This window comes from Salmo salar, chromosome 14 (genome assembly GCF_965601325.2).
Source record: "Salmo salar chromosome 14, fSalSal1, whole genome shotgun sequence".
Lineage (NCBI taxonomy): Eukaryota > Metazoa > Chordata > Actinopteri > Salmoniformes > Salmonidae > Salmo > Salmo salar.
Genome location: NC_138304.1, coordinates 20,018,421 through 20,037,879, shown reverse-complemented (window position 1 = coordinate 20,037,879; position 19,459 = coordinate 20,018,421). Strand labels below are relative to the sequence as shown.

Genomic DNA, 19,459 nt, shown 5'->3' with positions numbered 1-19,459 from the left:
AGCTGATTACATAGTATGATCATTACATAGGTGCACTTTGCTGGGGACAATAAAAGGACACTGTAAAATAAACATATTTAGGCTTCCCATAACAAAAAGGGTGAATACTTATTGACTCAAGACATTTAAGATTTTCATTTTGTATTAATTTGCAAAAAAAATATAATTCTACTTTGACATTATGGGGTATAGATCTCAATAGGTCAGTAGATCTCAATTTAATCCGTTTTAAATTCAGGCTATTACACAACAATGTGGGGAAAAAGTCAAGCGGTTTGAATACTTTCTCAAAGCACTGTAGTTGCTGCATCTTTAGATTGCTCCTTTTTCTAAGTTTCTACCAGAGATTTTCATCTGTCACATATAAAACCACTATCAGGTGCGCTGTTTGGAATGGTGTTTTGCTGCGAATTGCATTTTGGCAAATGTTTGAAAATGTACATTACCTTGGAAATAATGGACGACGCAACGTCCGTTAAGCGAATTCATATTTTATCATCTTTTGGTTAGTTCGATATTGACAGACGCGACCCAGTCGTTTTGTTCTTTATGTTACGGTGCCATGCTCAGTGGCAACTTTCTTATCCCTTGCAGTGCTGCTAGCTAGCCAACTAGCTACGGCTACACAGTTGCGACCTCTGCAGCCAGAATAATAAAGTAGCTGTTTTCTATTGACATTAATTTGGATACATCCATAACAATGAGTTAATAATGCCAGATTTTTGCATGGCATAGCTAGAAAAGTTTGCGTTCTCGTCTGGACACTCATCAACATTGACTGTTAATTACGAGGAGATTGCACATCAAACACTAAGCTAGAAGCTAGGTAAATAGTTTGTTGCTAGCAAACCTGCCAATATGACAACCGAATTCAGAAATATCAGTTGCAAAAACAGCTGGTCAAACTAGAAGCATGTGGGAGGATTTGACAGCTTTAGCGGTGGAGGGGACCGGAGAAATGAATGTTCATCACTCACTACGTTAGGTCATCATATACTCCCAAAAATCCTTTGCAAAAACAAATCATTGCTAGCTAGCTGTTATTTTTATTTTTTTTGCATAATATTCCAAAAGCCTGTATTGCAATAATCACTTTTTTATATATATAAAAAAAAAATATATATATATATATATATATATATATATTTTTTTTTTTTTGACCGTTCATGTCCACTTGTTCGCATGTCTTTTTGGTCTCGTCTCTTTTGCTCCTCCTGTACTGTGTGCACCTTCCCATTTACACCAGAGATCTGTATATAATGAGATGCCCATGTCCCCGCACTTAACAATGGGAGTTGTTGTCCCAGAGGCAGGAAGGCAGGCGACAAGGTTAGATCCAAAATAAGCCCATAGAAATGCATTGGGAATTATTTTGGTGAGTGAAACTTCTTGCTTCACTTCTTCCTCTGTTTACACACACCAAGCCCCTGCCACTCGCATAACAAAGATGAGAGATCACTTCTTCCTCTCTGACAAGCGGTTTCAACTCGCTATTTGCATTTTGAGGTTTGGTCAAGCAGAATCGGTCGTATGGACACAAACACATTGAGACATTATTTTACTGTAATAGAGAAGTTCACTTTTCTAATGATAACTGTTGTCGGTCTCAAAGTTCACACAGAGTAGACACTACTAAAACAGGAGTATCAATCAACAATGATTCTGGAAAATGAAAGCTCAGTTTGACGTGCATGGGTTTGGTGTACTGCTAGCAGTGTCTAAGCTAAAGACTGTTATACTAGTTATCTAGTCTGTGTTTTACAAATAAGCATAACACAATTTATATAAGGAATTGGCCACTCCTTCTCATTCTGAGAAATAAGGTAGGCCACTTGATTTCAACATCTGAACAAAGCTAGCATGCTTTTTAAACAGTTGGAGGACAGAAGGGTGCATATCCGCGGCTATAATCATACCTATCGTCCTTGTAATGTCTTTGGCCGGTCCGATTCAGCTGCCAGAAAGGGGGAGATGAAGTTCTTGTTTTTTTGCGTTTCTGCCTTGAGCAGGTGGTAGGCATACTGGAGGGGAAGCCAGCTTAAATGTGTCAATGTTGGAGGTGTTTGGAGCTGCATAGGCTATTCTGGTTGAGCAGTGGCAAAATCCTCGCCGTTATAATCTAGTGGGACACCAAAATGTTCCCAAACTGGAGATTTAAACTATGATGGAGAACCCTCCTGGTTTATTGACCCCACCACTCGCCATCATACAGAACTAGTTCCTGGCTGTGCCTCACAAAGGGACCGTTTATTTTATTTTACCTCTATTTAACTAGACAAGTCAGTTAAGAACAAATTCTTATTTTTATTGACGGCCTAGGAACAGTGGGTTAACTGCCTTGTTCAGGGGCAGAACGACAGATTTTTACCTTGTCAGCTCGGGGATTCGATCTTGCAACCTTTCGGTTACAAGTCCAAGGCTCTAACCACTAGGCTACCTGCCGCCCCATAGAGCAGGTTTTAAATGCGCCAATTGATTAGAATTTGAGCTGAATTTATTTTTTAATTTTTTTTAGCTCAAATTTACTTGAGGTGTACAACGCAGCGAAAGCATAGCCTATAGTCCTAGTGGTTTCGTTTTATATATATTTCTTCATGTATTCATTCGGGTTCACAGTGCAGACTGAACCGAGGTCCCCGTACCGAACGGTTTGAGTACGTGTACCGTTACACCCCTAATGTTAAGTGGCATTTACTGGGTCCAGGACAGTAGACGCCTGGTAGGCAGGCAGGCCAGGAACAGCAGTGGGCCACCAGAGCAGACAGACCTTGACAGTGATCGATACGCTCATTAAAAGCCTATTTCTAGACTGTCGCAGTCTGGAGGAGGAAGAGACCGATGGTGGATGGTTCAGGCCAGGCTGGCTATTTTTGTTGTGGTAGTAGCTGCAATTCAACTAGTCTATTATCCGCTAGCCCTTTGCCAACGCTAGGGAAGTAGCCTATAAAAATGGTGTTTGATTACGTTTGGCAGCCTGTGTATTTTTCTAAGGCTGCAGTTCTGGGCCTCTATAAAACATCTTATAGAGGAGAATAATCAGCCAGTGGTTGCGTTGTTTTAGCTTGCTCATGCTTTCTGGGGCTTTGATTCAGTGAAAATGTACCGAAACCTCCTGCTAGGTCATTATTAGTGCCGGGATTTCGATACTCGTTAGTATCATCGTGGCAAGGAAACAAAACAACAAGCGGATCAAACTTCTTTAGGCCCTAATGTTGGGAACAAACATATTGTCATCCAGAGATATTTATTTTCCAAGCTGTAACACACAATATTTTACATATAGCAGGTTTTTAAACGACCAAAGAGTCTGGTCTGCTTCAGGTTTTCATTTTTGAACCTGAAAAGATATTGCGATACTAGTATCATCATGGCCCTAGTTGTTATTATGCAAGGACACAGTCTGAAAGGGTCAAAGCCTTGGCGTTGACTGAAATTGCACCCTATACAGTGTTTTACTTTTGACCATCAGAGCACTATGGACCCTGGTAAAACGTAGTGCACTATAGTTAATAGGGTGCTATTTCAGTCACCGCTTTGAATAAATGCAATGGGAACTGAAGTTACTGAACAGCGTGTCTAGAAGCAAATAGCATATATAGGAGCTCGCCTTTTGTAGCAGTCCAGAGTGCTGAAAATAAACATGTGAATTGGTTGTCAACAGTAATGTTCTCAGCGAGCCTGGTAGTAGGTTAACCATCTCTTGACTCCACTGTAAAGCATGTAGACCTATTATAATGCAGAACAAACTTGAAGGTTTGAAGGCACTATTTTCAGCCATTGACGAGTAAGACTGTGTCCCGATTGTCCACACTTCTCCCAAAGTGTGCAACCTACTCCCCGTCATGGATTTAAAAGCATTGGACTCGTGTAGTAAGCATTGGCTGGAGGGAGATTCCACCACTGTTAAATCCATGATGGAGCGTGTGCAAGTGCACACTTTGGTAGATGGGTGGACAATTGACGTAGCCAAAGATTCCTGTCGTGCAGTGGGGACTTTAGGCTAACCAATGCCTATCTCTGTGTGCTGTGGGTTTACCTGCAGGTGACCCTGTCCATGTCCACTAGTATTCACACGTGCCGGTATTAATATCCAGTCTGGTTATTAGAGCCCGACCAATATTGTTTTGGGGGGTCCGATACAGGGTTTTATGGGGGACAACCTGCCGATATACTGTTTTCCAGTGCGGAGATTAAAGTGTAATTTTTCTACACTGGGTTCTCATAAATTGCCATCCAAAAGACCATTTGTCCAAAGAACATGCTTTGAATGTTGATTTTATTACGTTGTGACACTAATGACATCATGGTAATGGCCATCATGGTAATGGCCGTGTTCAGATAAGCATGAGATTCCCTTTTTCGTCCTATTTGTTCAATATTGGTTATCGGTGGAATTATCGGCCGATACCGATATATTGGTAATGGTCTGATATTGGGCGATATCGGTAAAACGATATCGGTCGGCCTCTATTGGTTATTTCCCATGGTCATTGGGAAATATTTTCTTGCAATTTGTTTTTGTGTAGTTTTTTTCTTTCAAAACCGGCAACTAATTGTTCCATAAATGAATCATTGTGCCTATGAAGGGAGATTTGACTGCTCCTGATAGACCCGGGACGATACCAGTATTGCGATACTCGTTAGTATCGTGGCAAGGAAACAACATGAAGCGGATTCAACTTCTTTAGGAAAATGACTCAACTGTTAGAAACAAACACTTCCAGAGTCCCATTTATTTAGTTTCTAAGAAGGTTTTTAAAGGACCGATGAGTTTGGTCTACGTTGTCTTTTCATTTTTCACATGGAGAAAACATTGCAATACTGGTATCGTCACGGCCGTAGCTGCTGACAAGGGAACACTTCAGGACTCTCTTGACCTGGTCAAAAGTAGTGCACTAAATAGGGAATGGGGTTTTATTTGACACAGCTGGTGAGAAGGGAGAAGAAACAACTCTAGTTTGCCTAGGGCCCCCAGAGCAGTGAAACCATAAACACACACACTCCGGCGAGATGATGTACAAGTCTGGGCCTACGCTGTGCTTGTGTTGTGTTGACAGGCTGCCAAGGGCAAGGTGCCCACGTCTGTCTGAGAGCCAGAGGCCCTTTCATTTTAGTACTGTTGGCCAGCCCGCTCAGACGAGCACCGCCCCAAGCCCTGTTCAGAGCCAGAGGACACTGTTCAAACTTGATGCACTTTACAACAACCAAATAATGACAGTCTTTTGAAATAACTACAAAACACCAGTGGATAAAACAAGTGTATCTGCAAGGTGCCTGGTCCAAACTAGTCCCCAGACTGTGGAACAGGAGCAGGTATGTGAGTAAGCCTACAAATTGCCTTGGCTATAAGTGGAGGAGGGTACGTGGGTTCTGCACCTGGAGGAAAAACATAATAAATCAGTGTGTGACTGCTACCCATTCCAGGACTTTTACTCCTGCCTTGCCAAGTCCTGCTGTGTACTTTTGATTTTCCAGTCCTTAGTTTTTTTTTCTAGTACTTTCAAACAATGAATAGTTCTGTCACCTGAAATCTCCTTGAAAAGGCTGCCGTTTTTCTGTCAGTACTGATTTGACGCTTGATTTGTTCTTGGCCTCATGGATCAGATGGCAGCAGTTGGTGTGACCGTGATTGAGGTTCACTCTGACTTAAGTACTCCTCTCTCTAGGCATCCGTTAGCTCAGACTTCCAGATGACCCTGTCAATTTAGCTAAGTGCTTGGACTTTGTTAATATATAGGGCCTGTTGGGCAGAGGTATGTTGTTCAATCATTTTCCCTCATCTCTGAACTTCTCCCTGTAGTCCTGTGTGGCTCAGTTGGTAGAACATGGCGATTGCAACGGAGGGTTGGTTTCCTGCCGGGGCCACACCCCAAAATGTACGCATGATTTAGAAATCACTTTAGATTAGAGTGCTAAATGGCATATATTATATTACTAAACTCTTAGTCTGTCTCTCTAGGAACACCATCTCCAGAGAGCCATGTCGGCCCAGTCAGTGTATGGAGAGAAACACAACATGGTCATCCCCGTCCCGGAGGCAGACGGCAACATCGCCTACTACGAGTCCCTCTACCCCGGGGAGTTCAAGATGCCAAAGCAGCTTATTCACATACAGCGTGAGTAAAGTGGACCTGGCTGCTATCGATATGGGAGGGGTGCAGTATTAGTTTAGATTATATTATATCGATACTTTGACTCCCAAGTATAGATTTGTATAAAAAAAAAATAAATGCATTAGCTAAGTCCTGTCGTCTCGTCCTATAGCTCAGGGGTATTCAAATACTTTGAGAAGGTCTGGTCACACACATTTCTTAGGTGGTAAAGATCTGGATGGATATTGCCATTTGTCCGCGTAGGAACAACCCCCCCCCCCACCTCGCAGCCCATGCGATCCCGAACTGTTCAAGCTGTTCTCACCCCTCTTGTTGGCAGAGAGGGTAAATAGCCGTTTTAAAGCTTGTTTCCTGTAATTCTACACATTTTTCATGTCTTTTGTGTGTTCATATGAAAGCAGAAGTCGAATCCTGATGGAACAAAAACAAGTTTCTGGGTCCGGATCCGGCCCGTGGTCCGCCTATTAAGTACGGGTGCTATAGCTTGTCCTCCATCTTCTTTATAAATAGTGAGCCAACGGCTCTCAACCAAATCGACCCTAACACCCTGTGTCACTTGTGGACATCTGACAGGATCTGATTGGTATAAGCAATGATGAAACTTCCACCCAGCCTATCAGAAGACACAGTGAAGCTGTTTCCATATTGGTTGCAGCAGTCAGATCCTCTTAGATCTGCGTAAGTGCATTGGGTCAAGGTGTCCATTTTGGAGGCGTTGATCAACCATCTATATTTGCGGGTGTAGGTTCTTAGGCAATGACAAGATGTTTTGTCCATTTTGTGGCATTTGAGATAGTATGGCATAATGCTCAAGGGTAGGGGGATCTGGCCTTAGTAGTAATTTAGTAGACCTTATCGTATCATCCATGAATCACATTATTTGTTGTGATTGCTTCAGATAAGAGCTAGGCTAAATGTAATTTCCTGGTCATGTCTTTTTGTCATTGTTTTAAAGTAGAAGTCCCTGCGGCCGTTTGTCCAATTATTGTCCGATGTGAGACATTTTATTTTCTATGATAGGCATGGAATTCGTTCATGTCACCTTGTTCTACGTTTTTGCTGCAAGTCTAGCAGAAGAAGCCGCCAGAGCTCAAATCAAATTTCTAAAGGCATTGTAATTTATTTAAATGAAGGCGTGTGTGTTTAGGATTCAGGTTTCTTGTCCGTCTCGGGCTTTGAAAGTGTCATTGGCAAAATTTAAATGCAGTTGCCTAGAATGACTGCCATGAATTTGTATGTTCCTCTAGCTTGTTCCTCAGATTTGCTTAACCGACCAAATGTAAAGTAATCACTTTACCCCAATCAATACAACTGTAGCTTTGGTCAGAATAGTGAAGGTGCATAAAGCTGGTGGCCTCCATGCGCTTACCACAAATTCTTGTTTACCAAAATCCGCTGTATTTTGCATTGCTCTGTTACTAGTGATGCACCGATATGACATTTTTGGCCGATACGATATCAGGCCTGGGAGATATTTTCCTTGTCAAACAAAACCCTATGCCGAAAACCGATATTTAACTTTTTAAGCATTCTAGTACAGTTAAATAGTTCACACACACACGGACGCAGCGGTCTAAGGCACTGCATCTCAGTGCAAGAGGTGTCACTACAGTCCCTGGTTAGAATCCAGGCTGTATCATATCCGGCCGTGATTGGGTGTCCCATAGGGAGGCGCAGAATTGGCCTAGCGTCATCCGGGGTAGGCCATCATTGTAAATAAGAATTTGTTCTTAACTGACTTTCCCAGTTAAATAAAGGTTACACACACACACACACACACACACACACCCAAAAAGTTATTTTGTTGGAATTTACAGTTGAAGTCGAAAGTTTACAAACACTTAGGTTGGAGTCATTTAAAACTCGTTTTTGAACCACTCCACGAATTTCTTGTTAACAAACTATAGTTTTGGCTAGTCTGTTAGGACATCTACTTTGCATGGCACAAGTCATTTTTCCAACAATTGTTTACAGACAGATAATTTCACTTATAATTCCAGTGGGTCAGAAGTTTACATACATTAAGTTGACTGTGCCTTTAAACAGCTTGGAAAATTCCAGAAAATTATGTCATGGCTTTAGAAGCTTCTGATAGGCTAATTTACATCATTTGAGTCAATTGGAGGTGTACCTGTGGATGTATTTCAAGGCCTACCTTCAAACTCAGTGCCTCTTGCTTGACATCATGGGAAAATCAAAAGAAATCAGCCAAGACCACAGAAAAAAAATTGTCGACTTCCACAAGTCTGGTTCATCCTTGGGAGCAATTTCCAAATGCCTGAAGGTACCACGTTCATCTGTACAAACAATAGTACGCCAGTATAAACACCATGGGACGACGCAGCCGTCATACCGCTCAGGAAGGAGATGCGTTCTGTCTCCTAGAGATGAACGTACTTTGGTGCGAAAAGTGCAAATCAATCCCAGAACAACAGCAAAGGACCTTGTGAAGATGCTGGAGGGAACAGGAACAAAATTATCTATATCCACAGTAAAACGAGTCCTATATCGACATAACCTGAAAGGCTGCTCTGCAAGGAAGAAGCCACTCCTCCAAAACCGCCATAAAAAAGCCAGACTATGGTTTGCAACTGCACATGGGGGAAAAGATCGTACTTTTTGGAGAAATGTCCTCTGGTCTGATGAAACAAAAATGGCCATAATGACCATCATTATGTTTGGAGGAAAAAGGGGGAGGCTTGCAAGCCAAAGAACACCATCCCAACCGTGAAGCACTGGGGTGGCAGCATCATGTTGTGGGGGTGCTTTGCTGCAGGAGGGACTGGTGCAGTTCACAAAATAGATGGCATCATGAGGATGGAAACTTATGTGGATATATTGAAGCAGCATCTCAAGAAGTTAAAGCCTGGTCGCAAATGGGTCTTCCAAATGGACACTGAACCCAAGCTAACCCTAATCCTTATTGTGGCTAGCTTCACAACATGGTCCGGTCTAGCTTCACTAGCCAGATTAAGCTAGCTGGCTGCTTATAACGTTAGCTTTGGGCAACATGGTTAAGTAGCAGGCTAGTTATTTATTTTCATGAACTGAAGTTCAATTTCAATAGGTGAACAAGTGGCAACCTAGCTAATACTTACTCACAAGGATTCCTAAATCATTGCTAAGAATAATGAAAATGACTGCAGTTTCTACTGGCCGTTGTTTTCAGGTTGGTTGTGTTGGTGCTAGCTAGGTACCAAGCTAAAGCTAGCTAGCTACCCCATAAGTTGCGGTCAAACAAATTATGCTTTATTACCAATGCGGTATTGTAAACACATCGTTCGTGGCCGGTGTTTGCTTGTTTGCAGACTTTCTTTTGTACAGCTCTGACAATGCTACTGTATTTATTTTTGACACACAAAGACCCAAACGGCATTCCGTAGTGTGTATGTCGTGAAGCTAAGAGCAGTGACGCTATTACTGTGTAACTCCGGTAGGGCAACATCTAAAAATAGCGCACTTGGTAGTGTGTACTGGTACTCGACCAGTCAGCGAAAGCCAACATCATCCACACGAGAACGGTTTGTCAAGGGCAATGAATTCTATTATCTTGGCTTTAATGGATTTTGCCTTTGAGTTGTCTCGCTGACATGTTCTGACTCTTTCAAATGACTGCTCGATCCACACAGCAGATATTGTGGGCTAGGTTAGGGATGCTGTGTAGCACAAGATTTTACGTGGCGTCATTACGTCATGTACCTACGTTTTATATAGGTATGCACGTCAGTTTGACATCGGCGTTAAACTAGACATCGGCCGATACCGATGTTGGCATTTTTATCTAATATCGGCTGAGTCCGATACGTTCACCGATATATCGTGCATCCCTATCTGTTATTTACATTTTTTTGGTATCGGCATTAGCACAGTATACTTGATCCCAATTTAAGCTCCAAGACGCATGCAATTGGAAAAACCCCAAAGGTAGATAGTGCTGATTTTATTGGTGCATTGGACCATGTCATGCACCATAGTTTTAGAAACTCCATAGATGGTGGTAAAACCATGACGTCATATCTGAATTCCCAAATCTTGATGCACCTTCGACATTGAAGCGCTAGTAGCTCAGAACGTAAAGTCAGCATTATTTCAGACAGAAGATCTAGGGATAAAAGGCCTCCCATATCCTATAATGGGAGAGATGAGCAGCCAGCTCTTCATCTGAACTCTTGAAATGGAATTTCACATTAGCATGTGTGCTGAGTGGTAACAGGGGAGTTACACTGGGGACGTGCGTCATGGACGTGTAGCTTTTGCCAGCACGAGCCACTTTATCAAGTGGTTTTTAATTATTGAAAACCGAACCAGAACTTAGATTTACGCTGAGCAGCATGAATCTCTTGCGGTTTGACATCACAATGGGGATTTGAAATGGTTCCCAGGATCTCTGATAGTCCGCTTCATTCCCATCCTCATGTCTAAAGATCTCTCATCCAGCTTTCACCAGTCTAAAAAACCCTTTCCCTTTCTCCCTTCTCTGTAGCTTTAAACCTGGACACTGACATCCTCATGTCTAAACTCTCTCTCTCTCTGTAGCTTTCAGCCTGGACACGGAGCAGCCGGACTATGACCTGGACACGGAGGATGAGGCCTTTGTGAACAAGCTGAAGAAGAAGATGGAGATCACCTTCCTGCAGTTTGAGGAGATGATCGACCGACTGGAGAAAGGCAGTGGGCAGCAGGTAAGCCTTGGAGGCTGCGTCCCAAATGGCACCCTATTTCTTATATGGTGCACTGCTAATCTGGGCGTCCCTCCCCCACCCTCATATCCCCAATCACATGCACTTGGTTTAGATGGGAGAAGAGAGAGTAGCCTACAATAGGTACTCGTAGCATCAGCCTAGCATCCTGTCCAGGCGGTGTACATGAGATACTCTTATTAGTTACTCAATGGTGGCGTCTGTTAAGTACATGTTTTAAGTGTCTCTATTTCTGTTATTACGGTGCTATGTTATTAGGACGCCTGCGCGGTAGTCTCGGTGTTGATGGACCTGACCTGAGTGCAATGGCAACCATGTACTGTGGAAATACAGTGAAGTAAACGTTGTTAAAAAGACGACTAGGTTCCAGTTTAAGTTAATAGCGTCTAGAGTCCTGGGGATCTTTGGGTCAAGTTATGACAGTGACCCTGCCTCCTCTAAAATGTGAACATCCCTCCCCTCTTCCCCCTGTCAGGCGGTGAGCCTGCAGGAGGCCAAGCTGCTGCTGAAGGAGGATGACGAGCTGATCAAGGAGGTGTTTGACCACTGGACCAGGAAGAGGAAAAACAACAAGCACGGCACTCTGCACCCCACTGTGAAGCAGGAGAAGAGGGACGGATCCAGCACCTCAGACCCCTACGTGGCCTTCCGCAGGAGGACGGAGAAGATGCAGACCAGAAAGGTAGGATCCCACCTCTAGACCAGGGCATATAGGGGCTAGTTGACCCAACCCAGGTAAACACTAAGGGCCTGTTTCCCAGACACTGATAAAGCCTAGTCTCGGTCAATGGAAATTCCCATTGAGCATGCTTTTTAGTTCAGGACTAAGCTTTATCTGTTCCCAGGAAACTGGCCCCAAGTGTATGTACCAATACCCCTAAACATTTCCATTTCAACTAAATAGAGGCCCATGCTAGATTATTGACAGCGGATGACTGTCAATTTAATGGTGAAATTGCCCATCTCAGAACCGTAAGAACGAGGAAGCTGGTTATGAGAAGATGCTGAAGCTGCGGAGGGACCTGAGCCGAGCCGTCACCATCCTGGAGATGATCAAGAGGAGAGAGAAGAGCAAGAGAGAGCTGCTGCACCTCACCCTGGAGATCGTAGAGAAGAGGTGGGTACTACTCAGAGAGACACAGGTTGTTTTTAAAGTCAGGTTGCTAGGATGCAAGCCATCTTGGTCAGGAAAGCTTTCAATTCTAGAAACGGATCAAATTATGGTAGAATATTGTATAAAACAATGCGTTTGTAGATGTGTTTTGTTAGCTAGCTAGCCAACCATCAATCCGGCCTATAGGATCTCTGGTACTACTGTATAGGAATCGTTCTGGTCCATTTAAGAGAGTTAGCCTTCGATCATTTAGTTCCTAAACAATGTTTTAAATCGGGTTTTGATAGAGTGGCTGACGGTTTGATTGAGATCCAGTTTTTCAAATGCTTGATTATATCTTGACTTTGACTTTGCTCCTCCAGGAACGGCATGTCCGACTTTGGTGGTGAGATCATGGCTGAAGTGCTGGCCCAGCGTGCACTGGACAAGCCTGCCCATATTATCCCTCTGGTGCCGCTGACCAACAGCAACCAGTACAGACATCAGGACTACATGGACCTCAAGGAGTACAAGGTGAGAGAGGGAGATGGCAACAGAGCAAGAGGGTGACCTCAATGGCCCGTATTCATATACAGTTGAAGTCAGAAGTTTACATACACTTAGGTTGTAGTCATTGAAACTTGTTTTTCAACCACTCCACAAATTTCTTGTTAAACTATAGTTTTGGCAAGTCGGTTAGGACATCTACTTTGTGCATGACACAAGTCATTTTTCCAACAATTGTTTACAGACAGATTATTTCACTTATAAATTCACTGTATCACAATTCCAGTGAGTCAGAAGTTTACATACACTAAATTGACTGTGCCTTTAAACAGCTTTGAAAATACCAGAAAATGATGTCATGGCTTTAGAAGCTTCTGATATAGCCTAATTGACATAATTTGAGTCAATTGGACATGTACCTGTGAATGTATTTCAAGGCCTACCTTCAAACTCAGTGCCTCTTTGCTTGACATCATGGGAAAATCAAAAGAAATCAACAAAGACCTCAGAAAAAAAAATCATGGACCTCCACAAGTCTGGTTCATCCTTGGAAGCAATTTCCAAACGCCAAACATCTGTATAAACAATAGTACGCAAGTATAAACACCATGGGACCACGCAGCCGTCATACCGCTCAGAAAGGAGACGCGTTCTGTCTCCTAGAGATGAACGTACTTTGGTGCGAAAAGTGCAAATCAATCCCAGAACAACGGCAAAGGACCTTGTGAAGATGCTGGAGGAAACAGGTACAAAAGTATCTATATCCACATAACCTGAAAGGCCGCTCAGCAAGGAAGAAGCCACTGCTCCAAAACCGCCATAAAAAAGCCAGACTATGGTTTGCAACTGCACATGGGGAAAAGATCATACTTTTGGAGAAATGTCCTCTGGTCTGATGAAACAAAAATAGGACCTTTTGGCCATAATGACCATTGTTATGTTTGGAGGAAAAAGGGAGAGGCTTGCATGCAGAAGAACACCATCCCAACCGTGAAGCATGGGGGTGGCAGCATCATGTTGTGGGGGTGCTTTGCTGCAGGAGGGACTGGTGCACTTCACAAAATAGATGGCATCATGAGGCTGGAAAATTATGTGGATATATTGAAGCAACATCTCAAGACATCAGTCAGGAGGTTAAAGCTTGGTCAAAATGTGTCTTCCAAATGGACACTGACCCCAAGCATACTTCCAAAGTTGTGGCAAAATGGCTTAAGGACAACAAAGTCAAGGTATTGGAGTGGCCATCACAAAGCCCTGACCTCAATCCCATAGAAAATGTGTGGGCAGAACTGAAAAAGTGTGTGCGAGCAAGGAGGCCTACAAACCTGACTCAGTTACACCAGCTCTGTCCGGAGGAATGGGCCAAAATTCACTCAACTTATTGTGGGAAGCTTGTGGAAGGCTCCCCAAAACGTTTGACCCAACTTAAACAATTTAAAGGCAATGCTACCGAATACTAATTGAGTGTATGTAAACTTCTGACCCACTGGGAATGTGATGAAAGAAATAAAAGCTGAAATAAATCATTCTCTCTACTATTATTCTGACATTTCACATTCTTAAAATAAAGTGGTGATCCTAACTGACCTAAGATAGGGAATTTCTACTAGGATTAAATGTCAGGAATTGTGAAAAACTGAGTTAAAATGTATTTGGCTAAGGTGTATGTAAACTTCTGACTTCAACTGTAGACTGCTAGAGCTAGGATCAGTTTGGCCTTTTAGAGCCCAATGAATAAGATTATATGGAGAAAGGAGACCTGATCCTAGATCAGCAGCTCTACTCTGGTATACTTTGTGAATACGGGCCAATGTCTTGAAGGTTTACTCCTGAAATATTAGACCGCAATTGAGTGACAATGTGTCTGGGTCCTTCCCCCCCTTCTAGCCGGAGAAGCCCAAGGTTGTCAGGCAGAAGAGGAAGTATGAGAAGAAGCCTAAAGTCTTACCCCTGTCAGCTGCTGCCCTCCACTACTCTGGTCCCTCTGTGTTCAATGCTAAGGACGTCCACCAGTATGACTTCCCCAGCTCAGACGACGAGCTGCGCTCCCAGGTCGGCAAAGCGGTTTGACTTGGGCTGTCTCCCAAATGGACCCTGAGGCACTTAGAGATCTGAGAGGATTTGATTGGTATAAGCAACACAACACAGCTGATTCAAATGATCAAAGCTTGATGATTATTTGAACAAAATGCCCACCCCTTGGGGTCCCGAGGACAGAGTTTGGGTAACCTGACTTAGCCCATCAGAGAGGAAGGTGGAGCTATGATTATTTTCACCTTACAAATCTTCTCAGATCTCCACAAGGGCTTAGGGGTCGCTTTAACAGATTTCCAAGGCCCAATCCTAATCATAAAAATGGCCCTGTTGGTGACCTGTGACTGACTGGTCTCTCTCCCTTTACTCCTCTCCAGATGCACTCAGGTTCCTCAGAAGCTGAGGAGGAGAACGACCCAGACGGTTCTTTTGCCTTCCGGAGGAAAGCAGGCTGTCAATATTATGCTGTGAGTATAGACGACTCCATACAGTAACTTTATTGAACATTTACACAAAAAACACAATTTTGTGGTCGGCATACGAAATGCACAATCAATCAATTACAATACAACGTACTTCAATACAGAAACACAGGCGACGTGAGCACACACATATTCCCATATAGTCCCAGTGGCATCCTGTTTGGCCATGTTTCGTTACTCCTGTCATGTCTAATGGCTCCTCCTGTGTCTGTCCCCAGTCTCGGTTGGACCACGGGGGCAGCTGGCCGTGGGTCAGTCCGTCAGAGGGCGGCCTGGGAGACACTCGTTACCGCTACTGCCTCACCACCCTCACCGTGCCACCACGCTGCCTGGGCATGGCGCGACGACGCCAGGGACGAGGGGGCAGGTAGGTTACTGCAGAGTTAAAGGGGCAATCTGGGATTCAAACATGCAATGTAACCAGTCTCCAATTCATAGACCGAGCTATGGATGCTAGTACTACCCACCCATGAGAATAACATTCTAGTTTTCTGGGACCAATAGCATGAATGAGTTGCGTGGCTAACAGAAGGACTAAACACTCTCCCCTGTCCTATTTCCCTCAGGCTTTTGCTGGACAGGGCGCACACAGACTTTGACAATGTATTTCATGGGCTGGACTCGGAAATGCTTGACATGCCGCCCCACTCTCCAGTCACAGACAAGTTTGCTAGTACCTCACAAACAAATACCTCGGGCAGAACCTCTTCTTCTTATTCATCCTCTTCTGCGGACCTCAGTCAGATACTGTTGAACATTAAGTCGAGCCGATGGCGGCACTTTAGGCCCCGGACACTACCACTACACGACGAGGACAACGTGGTCACAGACCCCTTGTTCAGGAGGCTGGGCAGGGGCCGGAGTCGCATCACCTCTACCCTGGCTGGCACCACTGGCCCCCTGAGAGGAGCTGGTCCCCCGGCCCCCACAGCTGGTGAGTAGAGCCCGGGGTTATTCTCACACTCTCACACCGTACCATAGACACGCACACATACAGTCCACGTCCCAGATCAAAGGCACTGAATCATGGTTTGTCTAGCTAGCAGGAGCTGTATAAAAAAGGAGCAAACCTTACTTTGGTAGGTGTTTGAGAAAGGTAATTGGAAAATCATGAAATTATAGAAGACATTGTGTTAGATCGATTCTCTCTCCCTGCCACCCCTGCTTTTGTGCTGCTGTCCGTGTGTGTGGGTTGAATTTAAGGGCACTTCCCAAATGGCACCCTATTCCCAATATAGTGCACTAGGACCCATAGGGTCTAGTCAAACGTAGGGCACTATATAGGGAAAAGGTGGACATTTGGGACCACAACTTAGTTGACCACCAGGGAAATAAAAAATGTTCTTGTTCCTTTTGAGGTGGGGACAATGTGATCAATTCCTTTCTTCATGAGTGTGACATTTTGAATGGCTGTAATGTTTGGAATTCATGTGGCGTTGCCTTTCCCCCGGCCAGCAACAGTCAATTAAAAATGTATGGGATAAATATATTCTGTGGGTGGACAGACGTGGAGGGGACGCTATTCTGAATATAAAGTATCGTCTGCGTACCAAACGGCACCCTATTCCCGATATAGGCCTTGGTCACGATAAAGTGATTAAGGTTTCGCTTGGGACGCAGCCATTGTCCTTTCTACTATTGTCTGGGGCATCAGTGTGAATGAGTTCCCCAATTGTCAAACTGTTTTCATAGAGTAATACCATTTCACAAGCATACAAATGTAACCCTTTGTTGGCTCAACGTCACCGCTCACAGTGATCTCACTCCCAGGTGTTTTTCAGACCACCTTTGTCCAAACCCCCCAGAAAAGTGCAAAGTTAAACGACAAAAAAAAGTAGTTAAGATAATAGGCCTATTGTTTTTAAATAAGATCATATTTGAGAACTAACAATCACCAAAATAAAAGCTGAACAGTCAGGGAGAATCTTATTTTTGTCATGGCATGGGTGTTATGTTTCAGTCACTCGGAATAGCGTAAGCCATGGTAAAATGTGTAGAATAGCAGGAAATTAGCTTTGAAACTGTAAAATGGTATTTTCGCCATGTGGCAAAATGTGTGGAATTGCAGGAAATGTGCTCCTGTGGCCAACAGGAGGGCCTCTAAAATATTCTGTCAGCCTAAACCCCATTTTAATCCAAAAAACCCTCTGAAATGTCAGCCTATTGATTTCTTCCAGAATTTTCATTACATGTCAGTTGAGTGATTGGGAAGAGATTTGTTGCTATTGGATGGCTTTGGTTTTAAAGATGAACAGATTTTTATGGTACCGTGTGGGTGAATGATCAAATACTTTATTGTCCTATAGGGAAATGTGGTGTTTGTGGTGCTTGGATGACCTGATCTTAACCCCTCGGCGGAAAGGGTCAGTGCTGAGAGGGCAGAACACAGACTTGCTGCTGACCACAGCTGTGTGTATCTCAGCTCGGGGCCTCAGTGAGCGTTAAAGCCACGGGATGGACCTTCAGCCAGGCTCTGTCTTCTGCCCTTCCCCCTAGTCCCTTAACACTCCTGGCTATTACGTCCCCCACAGGCTGCATCCAAACGGCACCCTATTCCTTATAATGCAGGGCATTAACCTTTAGCCACTTGGACAAGTAGGACAGATTTGTATTTTATTTGTCCAAAAGCGCATTGTATGATGCAAGGATGCCACTTTACAAAATAAAATGCATTATCTTTTTTACAAGAAATGTAGAATACACTCTTCTTTGCTTATTCAAGCCTGTCTCAAAATACAACACTCCCCTTTTTAAAGCTTCTCCTAGACTAGGGGATAGTTAGCCACCCTTGGGAGCCTATGAAATATTGCAACATTACAATTACTACCAAATACTTTTTATCCCCCCTCCAGGCCTCGAATTTAAGGGCGTCCCGTCGTCCCTGGGCCGATTAAATATTTCTAGGGTAAAACAGACTGGGACGACAGATCCAAAATTCATACAACCACTGCACTTTTTTTTTTTTTTTTTTGCAAAAGCATTGATGCAACAGATCAGAGTTTAGCTTAAAATGTTGATAGCTTTATTTCTTCATATTATAAGCTCGTCAATTCACACATGGCTATAGGATACGTGTGCATTGTCCAAAATGCAGTAGCGGGAAAACGCCGTTCTCAAAAGTGCACAGCACGCGTGAGCATGATCATGTGACAGATGAAATCATCTGTTTTAGAAATTGAGAGATCTAAAGATGCATCAACCAGCATGGGTTACTAATATGACTAGGAACATGAGAAATTTTGGTTAAAGTGGCATTAAGTATTTATAAAATTCCCTCAACATTTCTGTAGTCGTATTTAGGCTAGGCTACTTTGAAACAAGCTAAGACGTGCTTCATAAAATGATATAAAACATTGCGGTTTAAAACAATTAAGTTTATGGTTAAATCGTTTCAGAATGCTTGACTGCCTGCGCTCAGATTCAAGGTGGGTAATGTGCGGTGCGCAATAGGCATTGTCCTTCACTCTCCGGTCTTGTGACCATTTGGTCTGAACGCACTGTGCCTCATATGTCAACAGAATCAAGCCTTTAGACCAGGGGTGGGCAACTCCTCCAGGGCCTGATTTGGTGTCACACTTTTTCTCCATCCCTAGCAAACACAGCTGATTAATCAAATTGCATGTTAAACTGAAGATCACGATCAGGTGATTATTGGAGTCAGGTGTGTTAGCTGGGGCAAAACTGTGACCCCAATCAGGCCCTCGAGGACTGGAATTGCCCACCCCTGCTTTCGACGTTAATGTTAATTATCCTTCATTATATTTGTCAAACATGACTGGCGTTAGCCTATGTTTATGTAATTAAAAGTCTCATTTAAAGTTTGGCTACATTTTCTTGCGCCTCCCTCCTGTCAGCATCAGTTTGGACATGAGGCTGTAGCCAATGTGTACATGAAACATTTATTAGATTTTTTTTTTATTTTTTTTTTTACTTGTCCTTTCGAATGGACAACTTAAATCTAATATTGTTTTTGTCCAGCAAGAGGACGAGCGTAAAATGTTGAGCCCTGTAGTGCATAGATGGGCCTTGGTAAAGGAATTGCGCTCTAAATGCCTTGGGAAAGTATTCAGACCCCTTGAATTTCTCCACATTTTGTTACATTACAGCCTTATTCTAAAATTAATTAAATAAAATGTCCTCATCAATCTACACACAATACCCCATAATGACAAAGCGAAAACAGGTTTTTAGGTCCCGCAGTTGACAGTGCATGTCAGAGCAAGCGTCCCACCCACGGTTCACACTATTCAACAGCCAGTGAAAAATCAGAGCGCCATATTCAAAAACAACAAAATGTCATAATTCAACTTTCTCAAACATGCAACTATTTTACACCATTTTATAGATAACCATCTCCTGAATCCAACCAAGTTGTCCGATTTCAAAAAGGCTTTACAGCTAAAGCAAAACATTAGATTATGTTAGGATACCACCACAGCCAAACAACAATACAGCCATTTTCTTAGCATTTTCAAAGCAACGGTAGCCGTCCAAAAGCACAAAACCAGCTAAAATGATGCACTAACCTTT

The 19,459-nt window shown here is 43.3% G+C and overlaps 1 protein-coding gene across 4 annotated transcripts in view; it reads left to right on the top strand.

Moving 5' to 3' along the window:
- Positions 1 to 19,459, top strand: part of LOC106568843 (enhancer of polycomb homolog 1) — a 44,139-nt gene that overhangs the window by 19,420 nt on the left and 5,260 nt on the right. For 3 of the 4 annotated variants that reach the window (XM_014139562.3, XM_014139561.3, XM_014139564.3), the window contains 9 exons: positions 5,960 to 6,116; positions 10,650 to 10,795; positions 11,289 to 11,495; positions 11,782 to 11,930; positions 12,290 to 12,440; positions 14,301 to 14,465; positions 14,825 to 14,914; positions 15,148 to 15,296; positions 15,496 to 15,863. In XM_014139562.3, coding sequence (XP_013995037.1) covers positions 5,981 to 6,116; positions 10,650 to 10,795; positions 11,289 to 11,495; positions 11,782 to 11,930; positions 12,290 to 12,440; positions 14,301 to 14,465; positions 14,825 to 14,914; positions 15,148 to 15,296; positions 15,496 to 15,863 — 1,561 coding nt within the window. In that variant the 5' untranslated portion in view covers positions 5,960 to 5,980. The remainder of the gene's footprint in view (positions 1 to 5,959; positions 6,117 to 10,649; positions 10,796 to 11,288; positions 11,496 to 11,781; positions 11,931 to 12,289; positions 12,441 to 14,300; positions 14,466 to 14,824; positions 14,915 to 15,147; positions 15,297 to 15,495; positions 15,864 to 19,459) is intronic. The other variant, XM_014139563.3, reaches the window with a different exon arrangement.